This window comes from Lampetra fluviatilis, chromosome 10 (assembly GCF_964198595.1).
Source record: "Lampetra fluviatilis chromosome 10, kcLamFluv1.1, whole genome shotgun sequence".
Classification (NCBI taxonomy): domain Eukaryota; kingdom Metazoa; phylum Chordata; class Hyperoartia; order Petromyzontiformes; family Petromyzontidae; genus Lampetra; species Lampetra fluviatilis.
Window position 1 is genome coordinate 6,083,782 of NC_136284.1, and position 27,571 is coordinate 6,111,352.

At 43.3% G+C, this 27,571-nt stretch overlaps 1 protein-coding gene across 3 annotated transcripts in view; it reads left to right on the top strand.

The window, feature by feature from the left end:
• Positions 1 to 27,571, top strand: part of LOC144934487 (acid-sensing ion channel 1-like) — a 208,458-nt gene that overhangs the window by 101,197 nt on the left and 79,690 nt on the right. The window contains exon 1 of one of the 3 annotated variants that reach the window (XM_078860298.1): positions 20,722 to 22,372. The exons of the other annotated variants lie outside the window; for them this stretch is intronic. Coding sequence (XP_078716424.1) covers positions 21,521 to 22,372 — 852 coding nt within the window. The 5' untranslated portion in view covers positions 20,722 to 21,520. Of the gene's footprint in view, positions 1 to 20,721; positions 22,373 to 27,571 lie in introns of those variants that run through there. 3 annotated transcript variants of the gene reach the window in all.

Here is a 27,571-nt window from a genome sequence, read left to right on the forward strand (position 1 = left end):
CTAAATAAATCACATCCCCATCACAAGGCTGCCCGAACATCTACATACACGTACTCACACTGATGGGATGCACGCCAATACCCTTTGATCCCTCGGATGTCGAAAACCTCATTGCATTCCGATTCATTGAAGTAAGAATGTAAGTAACCATTTCTGGTAACAAGTTATTTCGTGATTATTTTATAGAGTAAATATGAAGATGAGAGTACTCTGGGCACTTGCTAGTAATGCGATGATAAAATGCTTGTCAGAAAGTATCAAGATATTTAAACCCACGTGTTGTATCTATGCATTGTGAAGAAGAGCAGATGACTGAACAGGTCCTGACCACCTATTTCATAGAATTGCTTTTAAATAATACAAAATATATTTCTATTCGTGGTCAGAGTATCCCACCAAGGAAAGCAGATGTTGAAATAAACATACGTTTTATGAAAATGACATATTAGCCCTACGATACGATTTTGAGTTGTACCACGTATTGTACGAAGCTCCCGGCAAGTGGAGCGAAACGTCGAACCTCATGCTGATCAACATATGATGCGACCCCAAAAACACATCATCGCGAAAACCTATGCGGAATAAAGTGCTCGTGATTTTGCATGACAGTGTTTAACTCTACACATCCACACTTTATCGACAAAACTCAAACAGCATTGTGCAACATTAACTGTAAGTCTGTTTCGCTTGAGGGTAAATCGAGGTGCTCCTTAAAGGGCACGTGCGGGGCATTCTCCCTCAGTGGCAGATCCAGGCAAGGGCGGGGGTTGATTGACACAAACCCAATACCAGAGATGGCGCGTTGCAATGTTCTATTATCTCACGTCACGTGCTGCCAAAACGCTGTGATGTTGCACGCTGGGTATGGGGCGCTAGTGGATGTGTAACATTTCCTGGAGGAGTTGCCTCCATCCATCTCTCGCTGTGCTGTCGGCTTGAGTCCGCCGCGAACGGCTTGGAGGATGAAGTTTCCTTGAAAAATTGTGCTTTGATGGAAAACCCCGGCGGCATATCATCGGTGTGGATTCTGCGATTTGAATATGTGTCGCGCTGTGTTAAAATTTAGTGGAATAAAAAGTTTCTGACGAATGTATGTCAACAAAATATTACATTTTTATTTTATTTTAGTCAATACTGACGATGAATTGACAAAAATCACACATGACGATGACTACCACGAAAACTACCCACCAAAGACCAATGATTGACTGGCTATGAAACAAAATTTTACTTGTCTGAATGGAGACGCATTGGCTAATCTGATAATATTGGGGGGGGGGGATAGAATTGAAAGACTGTTTCTGCTATGTTCGACGGGTTTAAGAAAACTGCTAAATGAACTTCACAGACTAAGCCTCGACTACAATCTCAGAGGTTGTCATCAATTGGACTAAAACTAAATTTTAATGCTGAACAAATTACCACTGTGATGAGAGACAGAATGGGGCCCACACAAAGCACAGCTCATACATTCTTCTCACGGCGATGCAATGGAATAGCATTGCGTCGAGCTCTCCGATGTGTGTTTTCGGGTTGTACCATGCATGTTGTTTGGCACGATGTCCGACCATCATAGAGAAGTTCCCAGCGTATGGACGGAAACAATGGACATCATGCCAAACAACATGTGGTTGTGGTTGGTTCTATCTGAAAGACAAAAAAACGGAGAGCCGTACAGGGCAGTGGTGAAAACCCTTGCAAGTGCCATTGCGTCTCACCTGCGTAAAAAAACAATAACATTTCCTTCACAGTGACCGTTTAATGGGCAATTTTGATTCTTGATTTTTCGTCGCTATAAATGTAAGTGCTTTGGAACTATACCCTATAGAGCATAGCTAAAATGTATCTTCCTGGATATGTAATTATATTTTAATAATCTGCACTGCTTTCTTATTTTATGGTTACAATCAAATGTTAATCATGTTTCATGACCAAGCAGCCTCTGGAAGACATTTAGCTGCTAAGTTCCCAGAAGGCAGCTTTGTACCCCTTTCAGAGCTCTGTTGGACAATCAGCAGCCATATCACCGCCTTTATCACATGCAGCATGCAGACTTTATCTGAATAACCAAGGCTTGTTAAATTGGAGACCAAATTGATGGGCATTAACTTGTATATACCGTCGTTGTTATCAGTGATACTTCTGAAGAGTGGCAACCTTTATTATCATAAAGGGAGAGTTTTCCATAACTTATGAAGGCGTGGGATTTTTAGCCACTCCAAAAACCATATCAAGTAATTGTGTTTATATTTTTAATTTTGTTTATGCGTGTGTTCCACGTATGTCCAAGTTCAATATAATATAACATACGATACAATTTGGATGTATCTACTGTCTGAATTCAACCACATCTCAAGACGCTGGTCTCAGTGGAGTCTCACCTTGGAATCAAAAGAATCTTGAATCCTCAAATAATCGGTTTCTTGATGCAGACATGGAATGGATGTTTTGTTGAGCAGCCTTAATTGGCTATTCGAATCTTGCATCACGGGGGTGGTCAGTGTTAATGCACAAGACTTTACTCATTATCGTATAGCCTGTGTTCCTTGGCAGAGATAGCACACTTGGAATAATGGCGAAAGCTTCTTCAGAACAGCCTCACATGGTGCCTTGTGGTGTCTCATTCCACTTACGTTTGTGCTTTTGATTATTTCCCATGGTATGTTTATCCATTTGCTCAACACTCTAAGTCACAATCTATTACCTTTAGATATATGCACTGTTTATCTTTCTGTAAACTTTACCGCTGTTTATTATTGTTGTGTGTTTTTTATGCACCTAGATTTGTTTTGCAACGATTGGTCCTGGCTTTTAAACCTTTATTCTTTTGGACCAAATGCAAGTTTTCAGAAAGCAAATTGATTTGGTGTTTCGTTCATTTGTACATTTGTTTGCTCATAGGAGTAACAATACATTATACACCTGCACACGAGCTGATTGCATCACTACATGTGTAGAGTAGGGATGTACGCAGTGCACGCAGTCGAGAGGGTGCAATTGGGGACGAGCAGGTGTGCGCGTTGGGGCACGGGGTTGGCGCCGCAGAGGCGGGAGATGGGGGCGATCATTTGGGATTAGCGAGTGCGAGAGGCGCCGAGGAGACGACAGCTTAAGTGGGGGCACGTGAGGACTCGGAATGAGGAGAGGTATATAAGCAGGAGTGTGCATGAGTAAAGGAGAGAGTTGTTTGGGGACCAAGAGAGAAGACATCCCGCTGCTGCTGCTCAGGCCGTCAACGGGACCTCGCCTCTCACGCCGTTGCCCGGCAGGTGTTGGCGTGGGTACGAGGCAGCATGGGGAAGAGCAAGGGGGCAGCGGAGAGATAGGAGAGAGTCGGTGAGGTGCGTGGGTAGATGATAGCGGGTAGTAGGAGGACACAGAATGTGTGGTTACAATGAGAGACAGTCATAGGTGTGCCTACAACTGATGCGAGAGTAGGATTAATAAAGAGTAAGCAGGTGACCTGTTACTCCATGTCAGTGTGAGTAAATGCAATACACTACATTTGGTGTCGGAATTGCTGAAGATCCTTCGCCGTCATGTCCAAGGCAGCGGTAAAGCGCAGAAATCCACCTGTTGTGCCGTCCGATGATGACGCCGAGCAAGACGTCGTTTCTCCGACAGCTCCGGATGCCGGGGCCCCGATCACCCGTTCCGACGACGCGCTGCCGTCTGCCCAAGAGTGCATGGTGACACTAGCCCAGCCGCCTCCTTTGCAAAGCTGGCTGGACATCGCCAGTCACCTTGGAAGATTGCTGTCATCTCTTTGAGCGAATGACAGCTGCAACTTCCACGGGATGCCAGGATGTGATTCCCGCTGATGATGCGGCCGAGGTGAGACGGGCGCTGGACCTTCCTGCCATTTCTGTGGCAGCAGCCGTGCTCTGCTCGTCCACCATTTCGAGTGATCTGCCCTTGCCGCAGCAGCCAGCCGCCATCTCCTCCCTGCAGCAGCAGCCGCCAATAGCTAAGGTTGAAGCCACCTCATCGCCCTTGCTGGGCGCTTCCAAGTCTCGGCGGCTGCCACCGGTTTGCCAGTTCACCGCTGCAGGAGGAGCTTGGATGGCTTTTCATCGTCGATTCGAGGCCCCCTACACCTCGGTGGGATGGACATCCCATGAGGTGCTCCAAGCTCTTCCCCCGGCCCTCGACGACGACTCGTAGGCCGCTTTTTTTGTCATTCCCAAGTCGGATAGAGCGACCCTCGAGCGCGCCTGCGCCGAGATGGCCGCTGTTTTTTTATCCACCGTTTAATGTTCAAAGAAGATTTATGCTGAGGTGATGGGGAGAGAATGAGACGCCGCTGGCTTATTGCAGTACACTCCTTGCCTTGGGGCACGCGGTCTACCCTCGCATGGACAGAGTCACACTGGATTCCCTCGCCATGGAGCGGCTTCTCTCCTTGGCTCGTGAGTTGAGGGTCGCCCTCTTTATGGCGGAAGTGGACGACCTAACCTCTCTGAGGGTGGCTCGCGGCATCCAAGCACACCTCAACCTCAAGGATTGGCCGTCCGGGGGCTGGAGGGAAGGAGCGCTGGGCTACGTCCACCATCACTGGAGTGGCACTCCAAGCTGGGCAAGCTGCCGTGGCGTTCTTCCCGGACCTGCTATAGGTGCAGCCGCCCGGGCCACATCGCTGTCAACTGCCGCTATGGGACTGGCAGTTTCTCATGGTCACCATCATCCTCCGGCTTCAACACCTCCTGTCCCCACAGTATACAGGACCGGAGCGACTAACGTCCAACGACGGGGCAGCAGGGACTCCCGAGGTGGACCACCCCGGGGGTGGGCGTCCTGTTTCCCCAGCAGCGTGGAAGAGGCCTCGCTCTGCCGCACCGTCGGACCATCCTCAAACCCGGGCGACACCGGCTCTGCCTGCGGTGATGGACCTGCCGCACCCACTTGCTCTCGACGCATCACCTTTTGTTAACCCGAATGACTGTTCCCGCCATCACAGTACTGTCGTTACTGTATATTGTTGTTCTGATTGCCCCCCCCCTTCCGCGGTAACCGCTTATGATTACTTTACTAGTTTGTGGTGCGGTCACACACATGCACACACGCTCACATCAATTTGACGGCCGGGACGGCTGTGTTTTATTCGCGGTGCAATTGGGGAAGAGCAGGTGTGCGCGTTGGGGCATGGGGTTAGCGCCGCAGAGGTGGGAGATGGGGGCGATGATTAGGGATTAACGAGTGAGAGAGACGCCGTGGAGACGACAGCTTAAGTGGGGGCACGTGAGGACTCGGAATGAGGAGGGGTATATAAGCAGGAGTGTGCATGAGTAAAGGGGAGAGTTGTTCGGGGACCAAGAGAAAAGACGTCTCGTTGCTGTCGCTCGGGCTTTCAATGGGACCTCGCCTCTCACGCCGTTGCCGGGCGGGTGTTGGCTGAACCCCCCGCCCGGGACAGAGGGGTGAGTGGGTACGAGGGAGCATGGGTACGAGGCAGCGTGGGGAAAAGCAGGGGGCAGTGGCGAGATAGGAGAGAGTCGGTGAGGTGCGGGGTAGATGAGAGCGGATAGTAGGAGGAAGCAGTGTGTGTGGTGACAGTAAGAGGCAGACATCGGTGTGCCTACAACTGGTGCGAGAGTAGGATTAATAAAGTGTAAGCAGGTGGGTGACCTGTTACTCCGTGTCAGTGTGAGTAAATTCAATACACTGCACATGTATTTGTTTAAATTAACATATTTAAAATATCACTTTAAAATATTTAAATTAATTGATATGAAATTATTTATATCTATTACTACTGAAATGAAATTTACATTAAAAGCTGGTCCCTAGAGTAATAACTCACGATTTTGTCAGTTGCTGTGTTTCATCAAATCTTAGGGACTAAAAGGCATGTCCAAAGAAATAAATCATTGTGATCTGTTTCATTACATTTATCTGACTGTGGACTGGAATTCCAGCAATTCAAAGAAGTAGTGCATTATCTATTTGGACAAAAACGATCAACTCAAATTTTTGACGGGTGGAATGATCTTTCGTTGGTTTGCGGTGGTGCGCTATTAACCAGGCCATGGCTAACTTTGGTGGCGAGCGACATCCCAACTGGTCCTGGGCCCTCTGGTTTACCGACCTGCATTGACCAACATGGCTAAGTACAGTCAAATATCTCTCATGACCGAGACACGGCATGGGGAGGCCTTCAATGAATTGACTTACTAGATGAATATATATTTGGAATGCTCTACCTGAAGATATGTGCTTGATTACTGATATTCTCCCATGGAGATATAAACTAAAAACATACTTATTTCCTATGACATGTTGGATAATCTCGAGATGTTATTTTTTTTCGAATACATTTTACTGAAGCCATTTGTTGGGTCTGCTCTACCTGATAACATTTTAAATAAAAACAACATTTCGAACATTAGTAACCTTCTACAAGGGCTGTATATTATTATAAAGTTCAGAATATGGTTGACAGAAGTGAATGAACACATTTTTTATAAATATATATACTGCCAAAAACATTAACGTGTAAAATATTTTCTGTGAATTTGGGATTTTTAAAAAACTACGGTTGTAGATGAAACTATAATCCCAGAACGCTACGCACAGCAAACTGCTTCACTTAGATGATCTCTGTTTTGAATTATGCTCTGTAGCAATACCCTCCTAGAGGGGCTCTCTAGAGCTTTCTTTAGCAGAGGCCCTTCTGCCAGCAGTGGCGTCAGCTAGAAATTTCAGGGCTGCAACCTTGCCTTTACCAAATGCGTTGTGCTATAAAGTGATGGAATAGAACATTGCAATTCTGACCATAGGTACGCACAATAAACGTCCAGGTGTATTGCATATCAATTGCACAACAAAGTACATTTTGTATGCTCCATTGCGTTATATTTTTCGACTGCAATGCAGCCTGTATTATTATGAGGGTGCCTGGAACATTTGTAATAAATACAGTGAGCTGACTTTGGTATTAAAAAAAAGATTGATTTATTTGACCAGCCAAATATTTGTATTCACAAAACGTTTTGTAGAAGGTTACTAATGTTAGAAAGAACCAAGAAGATGAATCCCTGCAGTCACGAAAGCTTTAAATCGAAAAATACATAGGGGTTGTTTCTTATTTGAGTGTCATTGTAACCTGGGCTATAACACTTGCTCTTGATGATTATGTGTCTAATGTGTCACACAATAGCAGGTGGCATACTTGGTTTGTACCCTTTTCCGATCATCAGATGGCTGCCTGAAATCAAGGATGAATTCCATGCAAACTGGATGAGTGGTGATTGTGCTGAGCACTAGGTTACTCTATAATAGAGGTTTCGTTCCTTATGTATAAGGAACGAAACAGACTTCTCCACAAATTTGGCTATCTGATGAAGCTAGTCGTAATTACTGGCGAAACGTCGTACTCGGATTGTAAATGTTGTGGCTTGGCTCTCCAACACACCGGCGTGCTGTACTAGTGACGAATTGGCACGTTCTGTTAACGTGACAACCCTTACTAGTTGGCTGTATCAGATGGTGGCGAGTTTTAACGACACATTTTTATATTTACGCGATCTACCCAGAAAAAAAACCTCTTATGGATGATATTGGTCACGAAAGCCTACGTGTTAAACTAGGTTACTCTGCTCAATCATAGAATGGCAGGAAACTGGCCACATTACTGTTCAGATTCTAAGTTGGCGTTTGTCACTATTTTTCCAGTACTGTATGTAAGCAGTTCTAGTGTATAGTTATTTTTATATATAGTATATGTTAACATGCTCTCTTTCTCACACATACACACACATAGCAAAGACACACACAGCGAACACAACCGCATACATACAGAGCTCAAGAAGGTATCGGAGATTGTAAAAAAAATATGAAAATGGTAGGTATTTACCTTGGCGCTTGGAAAGTCATTCCAAGCCGATGGCTGTCCGGGGCTTGGACAAACATCATAGAAGTGGAATTTACAAAGGTGAGAGCCAGCGTTAAGAGGACAATCAAAAGCAATGATGAGTGTGCGTGGCAATATATATTTGAAAAGATGACGACCATGGAGGGGACTATGCAAAGTAAGAATTTTATTTCCATTATGTATGCAGCCGTCTCGTCCATGATCTCACCGGTGCCACTTGAAAACGAGACGCTGTATGGATGCGATCGCACGCGGGATTGCCTCCTGCAATGCTCTGGCCAGGGCAACTGCTGTCGAAGCTCTCCATCTTGCTTACGCCTGCCTCACTGCTCACGGCCTGAGCCACGCCAACAGTTGAGACGACCGCAATAAGCTGGCTGCCAGGAAAATGCAGCGTCTACAAAATGCAGTGCAATGTTGAGGGATCTGCTAGAGCCCAACAGTGGCGCGCATCAACACCGCAGCTCTTAAAACAATTTGTATTCATCGTTTGTGTATGGACGAACGCATGTATGAATGCGTGCAATCTCCTTTTTACTCTGTGAGCTCGTGTCGGCATATGTATATATGTTAAAATGTTTTGCTGAGTCTGGGATTTAAGTTAAATGAAAAAAATCAGGTACGTAAATATATTTTAATCTTCTTCTTGGTTCTTTCGGTAAAGTCACGTAGAAGGAAAGTAATAAAATAATAAAAATAAAACATAATAAAATAATTATCACGACGTTTCGGCTGCTTGCGTTGTAGCCGAAACGTCGTGAGAATTATTTTATTATGTTTTATTTTTATTATTGTATTACTTCCCTTCTACGTGACTTTACCGAAAGAACCAAGAAGATGAATCCCTGCAGTCACGAAAGCTTTAAATCGAAATATTTGAATCTATCAACCTGTAGGTCTTCTAGACAAAGGTTTTCCACTGTCATTACCAAATGTGAATTCACATTTTATATATCCGTATATATTTAAAATCCAGCAATTATGATTGTCAACCCCCTGTTAATCCATTACTGGATGAAGGCCTTCCCATGTCCTGTCAGTGATGGGGGTTGTTTGAACATATTTTTCATGCTGTTCAATGTGCATTGCTGAGGTTAGGATCCCAGGACCAGTTCAGATATCGCTCATCCAGTGATGTTAGCCACGACCAGAAATCAAGCTCCGATCCCTAGATTCTTACTGAGCAGAATGCGCTAACCGGTGCATCACCGCATCCACCGCGTTGTATAGCGCATAAAGGGATGCATGTATTGTCAAAGGCACATTTTCATGACTGCACATTAAAAAGCCCTTTCCACAGAACAAAGTATTGACGATAAATATATTAAAGGATTTTCCATCCCATTAAGGATGGTCATGTGAGAAGGAGAAGAAAGAGTGTCATGGCCTTTTGTTTTGTGGATAGATTGATCAAGATGCCTCTATGTAGCACAATTCTCATGCTATAAGTTTCATAATGGCATATGGTATATACGGTATGTGGGAAACATGATCTATAAGAGTGGAAAAAATTGTTACATTAAAATTATTTGTTCCTTTTGATCAAATGGATTAGATGTTCATAAGTGAAATGATTGAAAGCTGTTTGTTGAAGAAAAGGTCCTTTGAAAGGCACATGTAATGCTTATCCTAAATTCTCAGACCATTAATTTATTTTTGTGATTTTATAAACCGTTGGAAGAAGACAGAATTGTTAAATAATGGGCCATAAATTTTAACAATTTGCTTTTTTGTGCGGTGGATTACATCTTTATCTGGAATCTGTAATGAGCTTTGGAAAACAATTATATATTTTTCTCAAGCTAAATTGTTTTAGGCATCAATGCCTGGGTCTGTTTTCACTGTTTTATCGTTACATGTTCTGAAAAGCTTTTTTATTCACGATTGAAAATTACGAAAATGTCTCTTGCTTGTTCAGGCTTGTCAGCGGAATAAAAAAAGAGGTGGACTTAATTAGCAGTTTATTCAATCCTGACGTGTGCAAAGAAGAATGAAATTAACAGACTGTGCATGTGCTGCCTGCTGGTTCCTTTGTTCATCATTAAAATTGGCGGTTCGTGCAAACGGCCATGCCCAACTTACTATCCGTGTTCTATTTAGGAGGCAAATGCATTAAGGAATCCGAAGCCTATGATTAAGGCTACGATTAAGTGAAACCTAAGAGGTTAAATGTCACCAATGACATAGTTTGCGTGACGCTACTAGCTCTGTTTTGTCAAGTCGTGGATGAGATTGGCGTGTGCTGTAAACTACTATCAATGCAAACTTTTATTTCACTGTCATCACTCAATGCTGTCGAGCAGCCTTTAATTTCCAGATGGTCGAGTACGTCTATAAATGTTTAACTAAGTGAGAGACAAACGAGGCCTGTGAGGGAGTGCTGCGCTCTGGAGTAATGAGTGTGATGTGGAGTACAAAGTTTGACCTGGGTCATTAGGAATGGCTTCATATATAGATTATTTTGAGCATTCATGCCTTTTGTTCTCAATTGGAGTCGAGTCACGCATCGCTCACACATACATAATTATTAGATTTTTTGGTCGTTGTGGAAAAATTTGCACCCTTGAAAAATATTGCTCCTTTTCGGGAATTTGTGATTGAGATGAATTGTTAAATCATGCATTCATGCTTTTACCAGCGACAGAAACGGCACACGGCATTTCAAATAGTCTCAGCGGTTTTGGGAACGCTTTTATCCTAAAGACATATTCTCTTTCTGTTTTAGTGGATAAAATACAATTATATAAATCCGCATTTTCTCTGTTTGAACAGACGTGTGTCTGATACAAGAAGTCAGCCTCTGATATTCTGATATTCCCACAAAAAAAACATGCGAGGTCATACATTTCACCCTGGAAGAAACTTTGAGATGTCTCCAAGAGCTCTTTAAACAATCAGACCTTTCCCAGAAAATGCAACAGCAAGCACAATCTCTCCGTGCACTGGTGCTGAAGACAAATGGGACACTTTTTAAAGCCATTATTTTGCCCAAGAGTCAATATAGTTTTCATTTAGTTTTTTTTTGTTTTGTTTAACATAGACAAATCATAACGTTTATGAAGCAATGTGTACATTCACGTAGCTGTGTGAGTTAATTAAAATTGGCAATGGTGATGTCTCATCTTATACATCATAATTCAATAGCTGTATGCCATAAACTGTTTTAGGTATATCAATATTTGACTTAAAATGTTTAAGAGCACTCAGAAATGTCTAGCAAGGCAGTAAAATAACCTGCGATTGGAATATTATATTCACCAGTGGAGTGTAAACATTGTGGGTGGCCTTTCATCCCATTTTGTCAGTAAAGCCCTTGAAGTGTTGATTAAAACATCAGATAGACGAGGTACCCAGGAAGCTCTAACGTGACACAATGTGTGTTCTACCCACAACAGAAGTAAGGATTGTTCAAGAAAGGGGAAAGTTTATCTCTATAAAACCCCTCCACCTCTGTCCACCCAGCATTGTCAATGGGTTTACCACAGTTAGTTGATCGGCAGGTCGTATGTTGTGGGTTAAAGTGTGGCTACTCCTACCTCTTTGAAAATGTCTCACCTGCATGGGAGGGTAGGCCAAAATGCCCTCTAGATTTGGTTCTCTGTAGCTCCGTCGAGTAGAGGCCCTTCCTCCAGCAGTGGAGTGAGCAAGCAAATTCAGGGTTGCACCTTAGCATTTTCCTTTTTAAAAATACAAATAAAAATTGGTTTGGATATTGTTTCATTTTTGCATACTGTATTCATGTTATTTTGGTGCACGATGTCACATCACAGAATCTGAAGGAGATATAATCAAACAATGGAATTATTCCGTTAACACAATTCTATGATGTATAACAACTAGTTTGTTGTATATTCTATATATATATTATTTTATACCTACGTGACTTTACCGAAAGAACCAAAGAGTATGGATTCCTGCAGTCACGAAAGCCTCAAATCACGAAATAAACAATTTACTAATAATAGGGTTTTTTCCCTTTTTTCTGGCAAACAAAACTGAAACCTTTTTACACGGATTCATGTCTGCATTAACCACAATACTTGCAGTCAAAATGCAAACAAAAAACACACTATGCCAAAAGGCGTCCTCTGGTCGAGTACCAATTGGGTCGAGGCTCAAAAGAAAGCCGTCCCTTGGTGTGGACGAATCAGTTTCAAAGACAATGCATATATTATCATTGTTTGCATTTTGACTGCAAGTATTGTGGTTAATGCAGACATGAATCCTCGCAAAAAGGTTTCAGTTTTGTTGCCAGAAAAAAGGGGAAAAGCTATATTATTATATTTGGGTACTGGCAAAGGAGGTCTAATGATGTAAACAATTTACTCTTACACGTATTTAAAAATGTTGTTGATTTATTACAATGTTGCTCCAGGTTGCAAGCAAATCTGGTGAGCCCTTTTAGAGACGACTTGAGGTCATGTTTTTTACTCGAAAATCCAATTTAAACTTGCTGTACCCGCCCTTACTGGACATGTGTGAAAAATAACTTCATAGCTCATCGGCTTCCTGCAGTCTAAATAAAGATTTTTATTCTGAAATAATTTTAAAGGGGCACTTTCTAGGCCAACGAAGTAGAAGAAAACCCGTTAGTATTCACGCCTGCGAACATGCAAACAGATGCCGATGTTTCATCATGAAATTAGAAAAAAAATCGAGCTGCCCGTTTTTTTAAATTTCTTTCATCTTTAATGGGCAGATTAAAGTTCATCATGGCGCACCGTTTGAATTCTCTTTTTTTTCTCAGCGTGGGTGGGTGTATCTGCGCGTGTCCCTGTGCACGTCCGCGATGTTAACTTGAGGGATCGTGATGAGCAGTGTTCCTTGGGTCGTGTGGAAAAGACGCTTCGTAGAGAGAACGTTGTCTGCATCCTCGCGCTGTCTGGAATAAGTAGCGGGAGGTCCACCAAACATTTGGCACCTGCTGTGGGAGAACAAATGACAAATTGTGGTTCCACACAAGACAGAGTGATTATCTCCACAGTCAGTCCCCTTAAAACCCCCAAAAGTCCTCATCAATTGTTTGCATTATGTATTTCCTTTTGTCACATTGTAAGCTGTATATTTGTGGCACTTAAAAAAATCTATTTCAACAGTATAGAAGCGTATTTTTATTTCCACTGCAAATTAATGCTTGATTTGGCTGCTAGTTAATGCACTTGTTCCTAATGTCCTTGATTTAAGGATTTTAAATCATTATAATTGTAATAAATTATAAAACTAACCAATATTTGTTTTTCTCTCCTCCAAATGCCCAGTATGCTATGCGTGCCTTTTTTCTTTCTGATAACAGATGGCATGTTAAGCATTTAGTATTTATTTAAATTACGTACAAGACGAAATATGAAACGCGTGGAATGTCCCCGGTTTAATTTGCGCGCTTCATCTTCATTTCAAATTCAACAATCGTCCATGTGTATAATGGATGGGGGGAACCTTTCCAGGTCAGCTTATTGATTCTAGGTTTGGAGGAAACAGGCCAGCAGGGAGCCAAGAAAAGCAGATGGATAGAAGGGAGGCCTTTATAATAGTATTATACAAATATGTAAGCTTTGTGTATTATATACAGTAAATTCAGGCGCTAACTCAAAACAGATGTGTTTGGCAGGAATTCAATGAGGATGACAAAACTTACATGCCGTTTCTATTGAGCACACAGCACAGTTATAATGATGGCCCTTCACAGAGCCGTTGGAGTCACGTTGCAGGACCTTGTGTAAATAGTGTGCGGTCCTCTTTGTATTACCCGTAAGCGTGCGAAGACTGCCACACCATGAGGCAAAGTGACCGCAGTCTGCATCACAACGGCATTGCCTGTGATGCTTTTGAAGTATTGCTGTAAAGGGGCTAATACATGCACTGTGCTACGTTCTCGAGAAAAATGAGAAATCTCGTTCCAAACTCGTCGTCTGAAATGCACTGACGTCCATACAAGAACATGTGTTCATTTGCTGTCGGCTTTTTTTTTCAGAAATATAAGTAAATGACAGGGATACTTCGGTGGTGTGATGGTTAGCACACACTGAGCTCGATGCGGTGTCCTCGGCAAGATTCTCACTTCCCTCCCACCTCTGTCCATGCAGCAGTGCGTACATCGGGAACACCCTGGGTACACCGCAGTTTCGTCGAATGGCAGGTGCCGTTTGGTGGGGTAAAGTGTTGGCACTCCCACCTCTTCCGTGACATTCAAAGGCGTCTGCGTAGCTTTGAAGCAAAGTAAACACATTATTGAGCCGAAAGTATTTTCAAGGGCTGTGCAAAAAGTATAAAACAGCGTCAGTGGCGATCGGACGCATCGTTTGCATCGTGTACACGCACCGGCATTGATTCTGCTTAAAAGTGGCTCGTGGAGTCTTAGTTTTAAGCTGCTGGTTCTCTGGAAACAAAAACAAGCATTTTAACAAGGCCACCTCTGCATTGGGACACTTCTGCAAGCTGCGTTGTGTCCACTCGGCTGCAAAATTGTGGGGGGAACTATTTATTCTCGTTATTTCTTAGCCTCTGGGATTTGCGAGTTGTCCGCTACGTATTGACCGCCGTGTGCATTCGCGTGGCTTATGAGCAGCAATTGAAGCGTGCTACATCCTGGGATTGACAAAAGGGTCGTGTGGGTGGGAGGTGCAGGAGACTGCACGGCTGCACATCTTTAAAGGTAGGCTGGGGGAGGAGGGATGGGGGCGTTTATAAAGCCAAGCGTTAACGCAGATGCCGGTGGAAGCATGGAAGGACGGTCCCACTATAAAGAAATGCACTGTGGGTTGTCAATAGATAGCAGCCATTAGTGCCCTTTGAGTGTCAAATTTCCGACAGGGGTCAGTGGACATGCTTAGAAGCACTCACCGTCATTAGCAAAGTTAATATTTGTTTTCGAATGTCATTGCAAAAGGACGGGCGAAACCATTTGTAAAAGCTGTTTAAATGTTCTGTGAAATTAACCGTGCCATAAGAGCACTGGTAGTAAATTACTAAAAATGTAGTTAACGCTAGCTTGACTCGATAAAGCCAGATGCTATTGCTGTCCAGATTTAGGGTAAACATTGATTCCAAATGCATTAGCTGCGAAGTGCTGAACAAACAGACTGAATGGTCGGGTGTGTGCCCCGGGTGAACTGCTCTCCACCCTCCTTGTGGCGTGTGTTCCACAGAGCCACTGAGTCACCCACGGTCCCGATGCTTTTAGCTGCAGTCGAGTGCGGTATTTAATTTATTTACATACTCATCTTCTTGGTTCTTTCGGTAAAGTCACGTAGAAGGGAAATAACAAAATTATAATAAAATAATTCTCACGACGTTTCGGCCACAACGCAAGCACCTGAGGACGGCTGCTTGCGTTGTGGCCGAAACGTCGTGAGAATTATTTTATTATGTTTTATTTTTTTAATTTTATTATTTCCCTTCTACGTGACTTTACCGAAAGAACCAAAAAGATGAATCCCTGCAGTCACGAAAGCTTTAAATCGAAATTATTTACAACTCTTTGTCAAGCCACTATTGTACTGTACGTAGGCATCCCCCACACCGTGGGGGTCATGGGGCGGCGCGTGGCGATGGGGGGGGGGGGGGTTGTCTGTCCATACTTCACCATTCCGGTCGGTGTGGTGGGTTGAAAGGGGTGCAGCTTACATGGTCGGTATTCTTCAGTCTTTTTCGATACGATACAATGCAACGTAGCTTGGTATTACATAGAGCGACTAAATGTGACCGCATATTTATTTTATAGAGGGAAAGAGGCAGTAGTCATGGGAAGAGTCAAAACGAAGGTGCTGAGCCTGTATCTAGGTCATAAAAAAAACCCCGCTGAGACTTTGGGCACATTCCAAACGTGAGATACAGTATGTGGAAAACTAGAATTTGAAGAAAGCAGAGTGGCGACAGACATTCCACACCAGTTGCGGAGAAGACTCTCATTCACGTAGACAGGTCAGAAAGGAGATTTTTTTTTGTATCTTTCTACAAGCTCTACACTGCCCCGTGGGTGAGTGTCTCACACGTTGAGTGTGAGAACCAGCGAATTATTTGCATTTGAACAATGTTGATACTCCTACTGATGCTCCTGCTGTTGTGGAGTGACTCATGCAGCCAGCTATGGCTACAGGGATTGGTGGTACATGTTGTTTATGTCGTTTATTGTGAAATTCCGGTCACAGTTCCTATGATCACTGTTACATTGCTTATGGCTTTATTTTGGTGATTTCGAAAAGTATTTTGGTTTGGCCATGTTTGTTTGTTGTGGTATGGAGTTAGAATGATGGCTTTAATCTAAGTTGTCTTGTGGTTGTTGTTGTTGTTGTTTGACTTGCATCCCACTGGGATTTTTGCACAGCGTTGATGTGCGGTGCTTTTTTTCTGGAAGACTTTGCAGTTTTTTCCTGGATTTTTCTGTTTGCGCATAGTCACTTTAAGATGTTTTCTTGTTCATGTTTTTTGTTTGTTGCAGTTGCACCCGATTCAAGAGCCGAATGGCTCACAGGGCTATACCAAATAAATGAAACTGAATTTCACATCTCTGCCAGAGCCACCAACCCCAAAACATTCGAATTCTCCTTTTTTAAATCCTCGTGGTCTCCGTGACTGTTGGGACACATCTGTTCCTTCTCAAAGTATTGCTGCCTCCAGGTTGTTCTATTTTGCACCTCTTCCCTGATCCGTAACCTTGAGAGATTACAATCGCATATAGCCCCCAGACTCAATCAGCTCTGTATCATTATGTTTATTCTTCAGTAGGGTGTATACAGAGGAAATAAATACACCCGATGGTGGTCTCCAAGATTTGAAAGACTTAGGGACAGGTCAAGGTTAGGTGTTGTGTTTGCTGACGTGTTGAACGTCGGGGCACGTGGCAGGGCAGGGTAATGAAGGGGGAGCCAGGTGGGAATTTAAAAGGTGAAGGCGCACTTTGATTGGTGGATTATCTGCAGTAACGGTGAACAAATATGCACACATGATGTGTGCCACCTTTACGCGATCTGGTTTTTTTTTGCCTATCTTTTTGTCACTCGTACGAACTGACAGCATCAAAGTGTTTATATTTTGAAGACAAAAACACGTATAAAATCTCAAGCGGATGTATTGTGTTGGCTACTGCATTTAAATCTGGAACCTCCATGGATATCTTTTCTCCCCTGAATTTGAGTTTTCCGTGCAAGGTTTGAAAATGTGGAGGAACGGTGGCAGCACTTTGAGCTCTCATTCATCCGTAACACAAAATCAATTTCAGCCCAATCCGTCCCATTTTGTTCTCTTTCTCTCCTCTTTCCAGTATCTGGACACGTGGTAAATCATCACCACAGGAAGCACTCTGGGGGGGACGGCGGGGGGGTTACCCGACTACTTTTAAACAAGGGGTGGAGCGGTGGTGCAGTGGTTGGCGCACAGCATTAAGAACCTGGCGACCCAGCTATGGCTAATATCAGTGGAGAGGTGATATCTGAACCTTTATTGGGTCCCTCCATTCGTAAAGCCGCACTGGCCAACGCGGTGAAGTATGGTCAAACCACACCCATGACTGACATGGCATGGTGAGGCCTTCACCTGGCAGTGGGCTTATAACGCTTTTAAAGAAACGTAAACAAAACCTAAATCTTTTTTTATAGTCCCTTTTTGTGTTCACACTTTTCCCGACATCGCATGTGTTGTTCACTGCTGCACACGATGCAGTGCTCTTTTGGAGAGAAAAAAAATCAATTATCGTGGCATGTGGTTAGGCCACAGTGTATGACAAATATGAAGGCACATGTCTGCATAATACGACCTCACGTGGCTGTAATGACATGTCACGTGTGCTTTATTACATTTGAGCACCAACTTTATTATCCAGGAGGACTATTAATAAAATCGACAAAGTGACGCATTATATAAAAACTCAATCAAAGCGAAACATGGAAAAAAATGTCCACATTGATTTTAGTGTAACCATTACACTGGTAATTTTAAGCTCGCCTTAATAGCTTCGGATGATTTTCACGATTTAAACTGAGCTGTATATATGAATGCACATAGGCCGGCATTGAGCGAGAATAATCATTACAGCGCGATAGAGATCTCCAGCGTTCATTTTAATGTGACATTTAACATGTTTTAAAGATAAGAATAAATGTGCAGCCCACTCCTGGTGGAAGAGCCCCAGCTAGAGGGAGCACTATAATGTTACTCTAGAGAACAATTGGCCTACTTTTACACCTCACACGACCTCCCAATCCATAGTGTGTTATTTACCTATTTATGCTGCTGGGTGGACAGAAGCACGGGGGTTCAAAAACTTGCCCCATTGTTCAACTGCCGCACTGGGAGATCGAATAGAACCGACGACCTCTGAATTAATTAATTCAGTGTGCCAAGAATGACACCATGGCAGCGTCTGAGTTTAATCAATGAGACATTAAAGGCTCGTTTTTTGTAATCGACACAAGTTTCCTTAACCTCCCACCAGTGTTCGCTTGCACCATTTAAGGCAACACATTTTTGTTTAATTTGCTAGACTAAAAGCAAGTACAATTGGTTTTCTGTGGACAGAACATCTCGATTATTAGGATAAATTCTAGATTGCCTTGAGTTAATATGGTTAGTTCTTTGTCTGTTTTTCCAGAAATGCTTTATGTGTTTTGGATTTGGTTCCACCTCAATGAAGCAGATTTCGAAAGCAGCCTCTTTCATTGGCCAGGGATACATTACGTGCAAGTGTTTTACAGCTTTGTAAGCCAGCTGCATGCATGTGAATAGCCCTGTTATCATCAGACGCAAAAAAAAACTTAAGACGTCACGCAACGTTTTCAAAAGATGAAATGTTCGAGCTCAGTAAAATATAATAATATTTTTTCTATTCATAAAGTGCCTTTCATAAATGATTTCAAAGCACCGTACAAAACACAGCAGACACTAAGCATAAAAAATATAAAAATAACGAATTAATCTAAAAACTAAGAAACAACTAAATAATAAACTATATACTTAAATTCTAGATTTGAAGCTTTCGTGACTGCAAGGATTCATATTCTTAGGTTTTTTCGGTAAAGTCACGTAGGTAAAAAACATTAAAAAGTTAAATAAAATGATATAAAAATCACGACGTTTCGGAGGCAACACAAGCTTCCGTCTTCAGGTGGTACTTAAAGCCAAATGTCGTTTGCTATCGCTAGGTTAATGGTTATCAACGCATATCTCTGAAAAATGTAAAAATGAGCTTCACAGCCGACATTTGATGGTTCATTAGGCAAGAGGCAACTGCACCGCAGCTCGGATTTTTGGTCATGCATTATTTATAAAAAAAATAAAACATTTATTAATTATTTAAGCCATGCAAATCGCGACCCTTACTATGCGAACGTGACATCCTCAAGCGCACCTTGGTCATATTTATCCATAAAATAAGCGTATTATTAAATATTCATTATATGTGGCTCCCAATTTGAGAACAAATGTTACACAGTTGCAATGAAAAACAACACATTTCCTCATTAGACCGATGTGAGAAATATAATTTCTAAATTTCCAATCTTTAAGGCATTCTTGGTAGAAATCACATATTATTCATGTATGGATGTTGTAATAGGATGCTGTCTAATTTTTTTTGTTTAAATCGCAGCTGATCTGAGCCGCAAAGGGTTACAGAGAAACGACCTTTCAGATGATTGGCTAAGGCTCCCCCATGCCAGACTTTACCCGCGTGGAGATCCGTGCGAACGCCGGTACGCGCGCACACGCGATGTCACACGCGTGTGCCACACACGAAGCCACTCCGCTGGAGGCCGAGAGTGGGAGACGTGTCGAAAGCGGGGAGAGCGCACGAGAGCAAGATAAACAAAAAAAACACAGCGATGGGGCAGAGAACGTGTGGGATTGTGCCTCCTCGCTGTGCCTCTTCGTCGTCTGACTGTGGAGCAGCCTGCGTCTTCAACTGCGTCGCCGTTCGCCAAATATTTTGGCAGCTCTAAGTGTGTTTTTTTAGTGGCTGCTGAAAAGTCCTACGAATTCTAGAACGTCCCTTGCGTTCGGCCGACTGAATACATTTGTTTTCCCCAGAAGCAGTTTATATGAGTTCGGGCTAAAGCCTTTGAGTCGAGCGTGAACGAGAATTTTTTTATATTTTGCAGGCACCTCCCGTGGACTTTTGGAATATTATTCGCAACATTGTGTGGATGCCGGGCGCTGTGCATTCGCCCTACTCTTGAGGCTGAGTACTGTACTGCGATGTTTTTGTGAGACTTTTCCGATGTCATCCCAGATCGTAACTAGTCATTGCATGGTGACTAACCTGCGTGTATCGTCAATGTGAAGTGCATGTGTTATTTATTCAAGGATATATTAAACGTCGTCTGTTATGTTTTGCATCCAAATAGATTGTAAAGTCAATGTGGTTGTTAGGAATTGCTTCTCGTTGTAACGATATTTTTTTAACATATCTATTATTCATTATTTTAGTTTAGTCCAGCTATATTGAAGACAACATATTCTGCCTTTTAATAGTTGCTGCAGTCTTGTTTGGTTATGTAATGTAATAATTGTCTCATGAGAGGAAAAATCGGACACTGTTCAGAGAACAAGAGGCATGCATGCAAATTAAATCGGTGTTATTCAAACCTGTGAACGAGAGCATTCCGGCACTCTAAATCAGGCAGTTTTTATTTCGGACAAATACTCTACACCATATTTATATTTCAGTCAATGCGGTGTGCAGTAAATATAGCACGTAGGTTGGCAGTAAGTAGGGTGAGCGATTACATCATTTCTGTTTTTGCACGTCGTTGTGTCTCTGTGTTCATGCGCTCTTCTGCCTCTTGGGGAGCGGGAGATTGGATTGATGCAGCCCCGTGTGTGCCTCGTCCTTTCCCAGCAAAGACGGAGGTGGTGGTGGGAGGGGGTGGGTGGGTTGTTGCGTTAGTCTCTGAGCTCTCTTCTCTGCCTGTGGAGATGGAGGTGAATTCAATTCCTGCTCATGGGAAGAGTCTGAAAAAATGATCGACTGCGGTTGTTACACAGAAGCGCCGCATTGGCGCGCATGACCCGTTTTCACGAGAGCCACGTAATTTTCCACATTTGAAGCCAGAGTTTAATGAAAGAGGGGATGGAAAGATAGGGAAGGTGATAACGCTCTTAGGAAAGTCACTGCTAACAGTCACCGTTAAAGGCATAATGTGCCCTCAGCTATAACGTCTAAGGCAGTCACTTTGGATATGGATGGCTATCAATCCAATGGATGTCTTCACTTTGAGAAAACTGAATCGTGTGGTGATTTTTCTCTTCAGGGTTTCCATTTATCCTATTGCCTCTCGAGCGCGGCGGCCGTGTATTTCTCCAGGGCTCTTTGCATGTGTCGGTCTGGTGATGCACAGTTTGGGTGCGCCTCAGTCCTATTGATGTAGAGCTCCATAGACGTGGCAGAGCAGCCTTTTGGTGGTGTGTTTCAAATAATTTATACAAATCATGGCCTACTGCCATTATCATTTGTGTTCTTAAAAAGCCACTTCTCGTGTGTAAATGCTTTCCGGCAGTAGAAATGCGATTAAACGGAAGCTGGAGAAGTGACACTGCAGATAGAGGGTGCGAGTAGGCGATTGCAAAAGATATGATCTTTCTGGACAGATTCAGCGAGGGGGAAGCGGTCTTCGTTTGCTGCGGCCAGAGTTTTTTTGAAGCTGTCGTGCAGCTCTGAGTATGGCCTCTAGCCCCGCTGATAAACAGCCTCCGGACACCGAAGAGCTCCCCATAGTTCCCCCCACAAATCCCCCTGCCGAGTCCCCGGCCGACCCCGCTGATCCGGCCGATCCAGCCGATTCCAATAATGAAGCAAATGAGCAGAACAACCTGGTCGAAATTAGCCGAGAGCAGGATGGCAACAACACAGAAGCTGGTGAGACGGCGACGACGAAGACGACGACAAAAGCTGAATGCCCCGCCAGCGAATGGCTCCTCCGTCCGCCGCGTGGCCCAAAGGCTGCCCACGCCGCATTTGTCGGCCGCGCCAAGATCCACGGCGTTCGCCACTTCCTGTGGCCCCGGGACGCTGTCACCCGTCGGATCCTCTGGCTCCTGGCCTTCATGGCTGCCCTGGGCCTTCTCTTCGCCTGGTCGGCTGACCGCATCCAGCACCTACTGTCGAGGCCCGCGCACACCAGGGTGAGCACGTCTTGGGTGCGTGGCCTTCCCTTCCCGGCCGTCACCTTCTGCAACAACAACCCCGTTCGCTTTCCTCGGCTCACCAAATCGGACCTTTATGTGGCCGGCATGTGGCTGGGCCTGCTCACTCACGCCGAGTCTCAACAGCCGCAAGCAACCTTTGCGGCGACAGCCGCGAACCTCACGGCGAACCCGCACATGATGGCCGGTCTCTCAGAGCCGAGGCGGCAGTGGTTTCAGCGGATGTCTGACTTCTCGCGGTTTCTACCGCCCCGCGAGGCCCCGGGCATAAGCCAAGGCCTTCTGGACCGCCTGGGACATCCGCTCGATGAGATGGTGCTGTCGTGTCGCTTCTGCGGCCAGGATTGCAAACCGCAAGATTTCATCACCGTGAGTTCTGTTTGTTGGATTTTTTTCAAATGTCTCATGTGTCCTGACGTTAAGGTGGAACGAACTTGACTGCATTTTACAATTTGGGCATTTTGGTTTATTGCCCTGAATTAGATGATCAAATGTCAGCTGAAAATCAATTTTGGCAATTAGTCTTGATAGCTCTAGCTGAATAAATATATATTTGAAAATAATGTGCTGCTTTGTGCGCCCAATCAATCTGTTTTGCTAGTGAAAAACTGGCCAGCTATAATAAATTATTGATCATTTAATGGAAATTAATTAAGAGCCAGCACCCTCTCGATTATTCATTATCATTCACTTAAAGAGCTGTTGCATCATGCAACAAAAATTCAAAAGGAAAAATCATTTGACAGTAATTGCGTTATAATTGCTATTGATGAGAAATTGGTAAACAGTGATTTTAAGATATAATTTTGAATAAATGTTTGTCCAAATTTACCTGCTAACACTTAATTGTTAATCCCAAAAAAACATTTTTGGGGTCTATTAGTAAAGTCACGTAGATAGTTTTATTTGAACCTATCTACGTGACTTTACCGAAGGACCCAAAGTATATTAATTCCTGCAGTCACGAAAGCTTTAAGTCATATAAATAATTGCGTATAATTTTATCTGGATATGTCAATTAATATAAGCTCTACCCATATAGCTGGTAACAAATAGCACCTTTTTTCAGTGTGCATGTTCAACGTCTCTACGATTATCGCATTGCGCGAGTAATTATACAAATGAAGACATGCACAAGAAAGTATGCATAGGTTGAGGTAAAACAAAAATATCTCTACCAGACGAATAACACTGGTCAACACACTTTTTCTGGCATAAGGTATTCCAACGGTTTTGGTGTAATTTTGGGGTGCTGATTCCAAATCTGACATCAGTTTTTGTCTATCAAATCAGGTTTTTGAGATATCAAATATTGCATTTTCAATAAAAACTGCGGAAGAAAAATATTAAATAAATGTGGATATCTACATAAAATGTTATTATAAACACACTATCCTAAAAATACAGCACCATATTTTAACACTAAAGCAGTCACTGACTCGCAACAACTTGCAGTCATAAGTGACAGAGTTAATTTCGGGTAAAGTCAATGAAAATGGGGTATGCCGATAGCATAAAATGAGATGTGATAGAGCAAATCTGAGATCAGATTTGGAATCAGCACCCTCAAATTAGTATAAAACAGCTGCAAAAGACCAGGCCAGAATTTTTTTTTTGTTGTTGACCAGTGTAATCACTGCAATTTTGCTGCTATTTATTTGTTTGCACTGCTTCCCATTAGTGTGCTTTTCCAAGGAAACATGACATTTAAAGGGAAGTAGGAGTTCACTGCACAATTAGTTCGTTGGCTGATCTTCCTTATAATTGCAGAATATGGTGTCTTAAAATTATTTCTAAAATCTCTCTCCGGCTGGCATTTGCACAATGCTGTAATTTCAGCAGGGTTAACTCTTATTTAAGCATTTGGTATATATATATCTCTCTTGGAGGTCTTGATAATCCATTTTAAGCAGAATAGGTGAATTGGTAATAAGTCTTTGTAAAAAAAGAACGCCACCTGCATTACATGTTGCTGTGGCTGGCATCACTTGGCACCATGATCACCATCTGTGCACAATTACAGGGGGAGAGAGCACCAGATAATTTGAAGCCATGAGCTAAAATTCATCGTTAGCATTCGACCTTTTACGTTATATTGCTATTTCATTCATTGTGTCTAGGTGTTAAATATTTAGAGTCTCAATATTCAAGTAAAGCACTATCGTGCATTCAATACATCATTGTCATGAAAACGAGATCATGACTGATGACGACCACTGGCAGCTTGTGTCGTGGACATGAGATTGTTTTACCGACGTAAGTTGTGAAAATCATTAATTTCAAAAGAGTAAAGTGAGAAGCCTCGAAATTTGGCAGCTCTAAGCGTTATTTTAGAGCCGCGAAAATAACTGACCCAGTATAGAGAGGTCTTCATTCAGCAGTAGATTGACAATTAGCTGTTAAATGTTACGTTCAGTTATTATTAAACATATTATTGTACGTGTGTAAGAATAATTTAACAGCTAACTCATAACACAAGTTTCAAGTTTTTCAAGTTCATTTATTAGTTATAGCCCTGTGAGCCATTCGGCTCTTGAATCGGGTGCAACCGCAACAAACTAAAAACTAAAACATGAACAAAAAACATTATTATTTGTATTCTATTATTTAATTTAATTTATTATTTTATCTTTAGACGTGACTTAACCGAAAGAAACAAATAATAATTCCTGCAGTCACGAAAGTTCTAAAATTAAGAAAGAACAAAAAACATCTTAAAGTGAATATGTGACTATATATGACACCTGGAACATGCCCCATGACCTACGTCCTCCTCCCAGTGAGCCTTTGACACTTCACGTGGCCTCAAAGTGCATTTAGAAATATGCAAGTGCCCTGATGATGTCACCATCACTTTGTGTTGAATGGCAATCGCTGTAGTTGTTGATCGGAAACATTTAAGTGTGTTTTTGTGCATTTTCGCAAATGGTGGTAAATTTGTAAGTTTGTGTGTGTGTGTGCGCGTGTGCTTTACCCCTGAAATGCATTGCGTGTGAGATGTGCAGACCAATCACACCCATGGGGACAGATGAAGCTGTCAATGCTCGCCACGTGCCCCCTTTGCAGATCAATTGGCCATGTCTCCGGTCAGGACAACTACCCTTGGGCTTCTCGGCAGCACTCAATACTTTCATTTAAAACCTGCCTATGTTGGATCCAACTCATAAATAGCTTGTCAATGCGCAATAGGCGTTTCAGTATTGCACTTTGCACCTGCGTGTGCAAGTCGTGTTTGTGTATGCCTCTTGGGTAGTCGTGCAGTGTTGTGGTTACCGCACTGCGCGCTGCGATCCTGGCGACCTGGGTTACATATCCGGCAATGGCTAACATCATTGGTGATTATCTGAACAGGTCCTTGGAGGCCTCCCTGCTTCAGTCGACTGAGTCTTAAATGAGTACCTGGTGTAGTGTGTAAACATCAACGCTGACAAGACAAAGGCGGTCGGGCGTGGTGCTGGCCACACCACCCCAAAGTTGCTGTGTCGTCTTTCATAGGTGCTCGATAACAATATTTGCCCCAACATCCTCTGTGTGTCTCTACGAGGAATATCTGTCTTCATACGTATAGTTCAGCCTCTTGACAAGGAAGAGAGACTGTTTTTCTGCTTTGGTCTGGACACCGTTTTGCAGGGATAACTTTTACCTCGAATTAAGCATACTGTAACTTACCTAGTGAAATTATGAAAGCCATTTTTATTACATGAATACCTTTTCAAGACGTAACAATTATAATCTTGCTTTACAAACCACTGTGAATTCACTGCTGAATTGAAGGTCTTCCATGCCATCCCAGTCATGGAGGTCATTTGACCATACTTCACCACACTGCTCAGTGTGGGTTGGTGAAGGATGGAGTCCAAGGAAGATTTAACTTGTGGCCTAGATTAGCTGTGACTGGAATCTGAGTCGACCCTTCCCCCCTTATCTTCTGATATCCTTCATATTAGTCATCAACGGGTGATCTATTAAGGTGAGAGTTAGGATGTAATGACCAACGTTAGAAATAATACAATAATTTATCATCTAAATTATGTAGATTACTATATATGTGGTAGATCACCAATGACAAGAATACCTACATTGTGTGCCACCCTAGTACAGTGGCTAAGGCATCACCGGCAGGCTGCATGTGAGTGTGATCCCCTGAAGATGTGCACAAATACAATGCGTGAGTTTGTGAAAATACCTTTTGGTGGCTGCTTTACACGGACTGTCCCCCAACCTGTCATTAATCTCGCTCAGTAGACCGAGACCCATTCCTCTGGCCACCTCGCTCCATTTTACACGTACAAATATAATGCATGAATCTGTGGTGTCCTGGCTTTGCCTACTCCACACGCTGGTTGTCCCCAAGGCGTTATTAATCTCACGGCCAGCGCGCTGAGACTCAACAGCTTGACAGTCCGTCCTGTCGGCCACCTCTTTCCTGTCACCACTCCTATCACCCCCTGCGTGCGCTCGAATTCCAAGAGCCTGTGTCATCAGCACCCCCTTACCGTCCACCTCGTGACTCCACTGCCAACGGTGGCCGCAATCCATGTGGGGACGAAAATGTAAAACGCGCCCAATAGAATTGGCTTAGATCCATGGCCAATGATTAAATCGGGAGCTGCCTTCCCCGCCGCCCCTCCCCCAAGAGGGAGTCAAAATAGATAAGTATATGTTAGTAAAAAATATATAAACTACATTCTGTGTATGATGATAGTGGAAAACCAAGACAAATGTTTCTAGTGCATTAATTTATACTCCGTACTGCGTATATATTTGCGGTTGTGCTGGAGAGCTTCGTGATTCGTTATCACGAAGTTCGACGTTTCGCTGCACGAGCTGAGAGAAAAACATTGGACATGATACAGATCAGCACGCGGTGCAACCTGCAAACACACCGGAGAGCTGTCATTTGTGAAGATTATGGAAATGGATTTTAATTGCACTTAAGCTGCTTGCAAGTCCCGTTTTAAATATGAAATTTTCGTAACAATTTAATTGAGCATGATATTTCATGGGTATTTCTCTTGTTTTTCTTCATTTGAAAGTAAATTTCGACCTCTTTCTGCTGCCATCCACGTGAGCTGGCCGCTTGTGAGCGGATATAGGTTGTATAAGGCCCCAGAAATGTGCAGCAGATTTATGAGAACAGAATAAAGATTGAATGCAGCACGAGTGCCTTTTATACTCCTATACTCCCACATCCATTTAATTCTGCAGACCTCCCCTGCCATTATGGTAGAGAAAAATGCATGGCAGTGTGCGTGACGCATCACTGTTTATTTATTTGTTTAAAATCTTTGGATTGCCCAGAACAACATGGGCTCAATGAGCATGCCCTGGCACCGTCGTGACACTGCATGCACGGCGCTCGATGTTGAGAAACATCGCAACAAAATGAATGGAATGGGACTTGGTGGAATAGGGTGAGATGGTAAGGTTGATGAGTGTGTAGCTGACTGACTGACTGGCTGGGTGCTTGGGGGGGGTGGGTGGGTGCTTGGCTGGCTGGGTGGGTGGCTGGGTGACTGGGTGGGTTTACACTTGACATTTGCCCATCAAGACACCTGGCATTTATGC